The sequence below is a fragment of the Bidens hawaiensis genome, unplaced genomic scaffold (genome assembly GCF_021521415.1).
Source record: "Bidens hawaiensis isolate Kalapana, Puna unplaced genomic scaffold, B.hawaiensis_p1.1 tig00003378_1, whole genome shotgun sequence".
Taxonomy (NCBI): domain Eukaryota; kingdom Viridiplantae; phylum Streptophyta; class Magnoliopsida; order Asterales; family Asteraceae; genus Bidens; species Bidens hawaiensis.
The window spans coordinates 1,430,688-1,434,849 of record NW_027491188.1 but is presented as its reverse complement, the minus strand read 5'-3'; the positions used below and the strand labels follow the sequence as shown (position 1 = coordinate 1,434,849).

The 4,162-nt window shown below is 36.3% G+C and overlaps 1 protein-coding gene across 1 annotated transcript; it reads left to right on the top strand.

Annotated features, from left to right (window-relative positions):
• Positions 1–3,477: 3,477 nt before the first annotated feature.
• On the top strand, positions 3,478–3,906 carry LOC143623329 (uncharacterized). Its single transcript, XM_077094264.1, has one exon. It carries the CDS (start codon positions 3,478–3,480, stop codon positions 3,904–3,906), a length of 429 nt encoding a protein of 142 aa, XP_076950379.1.
• Positions 3,907–4,162: the final 256 nt, after the last annotated feature.

Sequence of the window (4,162 nt, the reverse complement as noted above, 5' to 3'; positions counted from 1 at the left end):
TTCCATGCTCAATAAACCATTGTGGCCCCCTTTCCGCCCACAACATGCCCCGAGTAGCTATGTCTAACACTACATAGCGTGTTTGTTGAATTATGGTCATGTGCAAACGGTTGTATGTCTCGAAAAACTGTGCCGGCTCTGTTTGGGTTTGTCAAACCAATAGTACTATTCACAAGCCACCGGCTCGAAGTTAATTGCTGTGTTCATGGGGACTTTTGTGTGTTAGCACATAGATAATTCCCATCATCAAACAATTTAGAGTATACATATATGTATCAATATGCTTTTCACCTCGAAAATTTGAAAAAACAGTTTAAAAGTGGGGTCATGAAACTCATGGTTTAGAAGACAATCAGCACAGCGGTATAGTCTAAGTTCGCAGTTGTTTTGACTCGCTCACTGGTCCCTATAATGAGTATTATACTAATATTAATATTTTAATATTATTATAATCTCAATATTAAATGGGCTATGTATCTAATCTAGGTATAGCTGTTACGCCCAGAAAGTGTCAATAGGCTTAGGTTGTGATGTTGTTCACTATCTAATACTTAAAAGTGAACTTGGCTCAGTTTCCCCGTTTTCCCAGTCGGGCCAAGTTGTTCGTTTACGCGTTCAGAAAACTGTTATAGGGACGTAAGCTTGGGTAAATGTGTTGGTCGATAAAATGATTAAGTTATAAAGAAAGATCACATATTGGGGTTCTGGATTCGTTACAGGGCTCGTTTCCGTTTATTAAGTTTGATTTGAGAAAAACGCGCACAATCTATCCGAATTGTCCGGGTTTCTCATAAAAAGCTCGTTTTTACTTAATTAATCTAAAAATATGATTTTTGATTATTCTTGATCTTCTTTGATATTCCAACATGTTCGTTAATCACGAACTCGTCGGTTTTTATCAGAATTGAATTTGTTTAATCTTTAAATTAGCATAATTAATTATTTGTTTTTTCTAATTTTATGAAAATTTAGCCACTTTTCAACTAAAATATGTAGACTTTTATAAAAATATTCCTGGAATTATTTACTGATTCATTAATTTATAAAAATTCATTTTATCTGCCATATTTAGCCCGAAAATCGTCCGTTTATACCAAATGATCTCCGAAAAATCCGCCAAAATTTAAGAGTGACCAAAATATCTCCCATAACAACTTGGAAAATCCCAAACTCTAAAAATCTTGCCAAATATAATTTCCGAGCCAAAAACGACTATGAAAATTCAAATAAACGCAAATGCACAAAACATACTTAGGATTTTCCAAATCATCCCAAATATCATATGTGATCATAAAATACCAAATCTAAGTTCCCCACAAAATTTCATAATTTTTCAAGAATTTTAATTATTTTTCCCAAATAAACGCCCTAATTCGGTAATAAATTCGCCAAATATTCTCGGATGGTCGAAATATTACCAAATTTGAACAGGGACCAAATCATATTTCCCCTGATGTCCCTGCAAACTTTTATGACCTAAAAATATGCACATCACAACATTAACCTAAACAGTCCGTACTCGAGCATTTCGGCATTACCTTTGCGGTTTTCGCCTGTTTTCGCTTTCTTAATCCAATTTCTAGGTTCTTGTCCTTCTATATAAGCTAGGTACATGTCATATATCACAAACCAAGCATGTTTCATCAATATGGCAGGTTTGGAACTTAGGGTTTCGGCTAGGGTATTAAACCGAACTTTTGAACCGTAAAAACGCCGTTTAAACCCTCTAATTCGTGTTTATGGCCCAAAAAGAGTATCATTCTGATTCCTAATCATGTGTACGAATATATGCTTTTGAACCTTTTTTAAGGTTTTTGCATGGTTAGAAATGATTTTTGGTAATCAAACTATGTTTATATGATATTAAGCAAGATTAAAATATGTTAAAATGGATGAAAATTGGTTAAATTTACCTTGAGTTTTTCTAATAGTATGCAAGAGCAGCAAGTTCTGGTCATAAACTTCTGGATGTGTTTGGAAAAATATCTTGGTATAATATATAAAACAATTGGAGATCTTAATGGGGGGTTTAACCACATTTGCGACCGAGAGTTGGAATGGGCCCCCTTTGGGCCCATTTTGGCTCAAACTTCTCTATTTTTGTACCCGTACGTGAAATGCCTAGTCCAAATTTATTTTGGTTCGGTTTTTGGCGCGAAAAATGTATCGGGTATGACAAACAGTGCGAAAACAATCGTTTTTCGGCCATTTTTGTATAAATTTATAAAAATATACCATTTGTTTGTAAAAAACTTTTTCATCTTAACGGATGATACAATGCTTGTTTTGTAACTCTCTTTCGCGTTTAAATCTATAGCGGGTAGTTAACCGAGCATGTTTTCATTTAACTGGTTTGCTATCAACCTAAGGCCATAATATTAATATGCTAGCTTATATTAATCGTATATCACTTATAGATGCTCCCCCAAAATACATGGGTCATAACCAGAGCCGTTCGGTTAAACGTTCGTTCGTTACGTAACCGAATATCTCAAATGTCACACTTGCTAACCAATTTAATGGCTCCTATGCTGTTAGAAGTGAAAAACTAACCGAATATCTTCATATAGTTAAAAATCTGGCAGAAATTTGATTCCTTAATCATTGAACAGGTACCTAAGGAGGAAAATGCTAAAGTAGATGCTTTGGCAAATCTTGGATCTGCTTTCAGGATCCCGACGAAAATAAAAATTCCGATCATACATATCTTGAATCCAGCCATAGATATACCTTCACTCGATGAAAAGGAAATAATAAGAGAAGTTGTCAAGCAAGATCCTCAAGTCAATGAAGTAATAGACACTGAAGATGTTGCTGATCAGGAACCTCAAATTAATCAGGAATCCTAGGTCCAACCTATCAAGAAATATTTGCAATACAATGAGATTCCTAAAGATGAGAATCCTAAAGCCTTTTGTATGAAGGTATCCCAATTCGTTATTTTAAACGATATTCTCTATAAGAAATCCCTTGCAGGTCCATACTTGAGATGTCTGGAGGATCCTGAAATATAAGAAGTCCTAAAAGATATCCATGAAGGAGACTGTGGGAATCACATTGGAGGCCGATCCTTGTTCTCCAAGATCCTTAGGACCGGTTATTATTGGCCAACCATGAGCAAGGATTTAATGATCTATGCTCAAAAGTTTGATGCCTGTCACAAACATAGCAACATTCTTCATGAACCGCATGCGCCTATCCATCTGATCGTATCTCCATGGCCTTTCATGAAATAGGCGATGGATATCGTGGGTAAATTACCAACAGCCCCAAGAGGAAAATTTTTCATGCTATCAATGACGTACTACTTTTCCAAATGGATTGAAGCGTTAAACGTAATATCCCTGACACTTTTCGGAATCCCAGCTGAGATAATCTGTGATAATGGGTCTCAATTCATTGGAAAAAGAACCACTGACTTTTGTGCTATGTGGGGCATCAATATGATCACTTCCACTCGAGTACACCCTCAAGCCAATGAACAAGCAGAATCTTCAAACAAGATTATCGTCAACAATTTTAAGAAGAAGTTGGGGACATAGAAAGGAAAATTGGCCGAACGATCAAACCACATCAAAGAATACAACGGGCCAAACTCCTTTCTCTTTAGTATTTGGGATCGAGGCAATGGTTCCGACTGAAATGGTGATCCCTACTGCAAGATCGTGCCTCCAGAATCCTGAAACCAACAATCAGGATCTTGCCGATGATCTTGACGTGGTGGATGAACTCATGGATTCTTCGAGAATTTGTATGGCAGCATACCAACAAAGGATCATTAAGTCTTACAACAAGAACGTCAGGGACAAAAGATTTCAAGTGGGAGATCTGGTACTCAGGAAAGCATTTCAAAATACAATCGATCCCAAAGATGGAAAGTTAGCAACCAAATGGGAAGGGCCATAAAGGATCGAAGCCAAAGCAGGAAATGAGCATATCAATTATCTGCTATGGATGGCAGGATCCTTCCAAGATCCTGGAATGCTGTTCATCTTAAACTCTACTTCGTGTAAGTTAGAACTTTATTTATAAATTGGTATGGTATGCATCCTAACTTTATTGTTTCAGTTATTTATTTCTTTTATATTATTTATGAATCCCATTATTGACTTAAGCATCTGAGGGGTGTTAGCCATGCTAACACCTACCCTCTCCAAGGTTC

Bases quoted from the DNA above. Each gene is read 5' to 3' on its own strand.
- LOC143623329 (XM_077094264.1), top strand. From the start codon at position 3,478: ATGAACAAGCAGAATCTTCAAACAAGATTATCGTCAACAATTTTAAGA.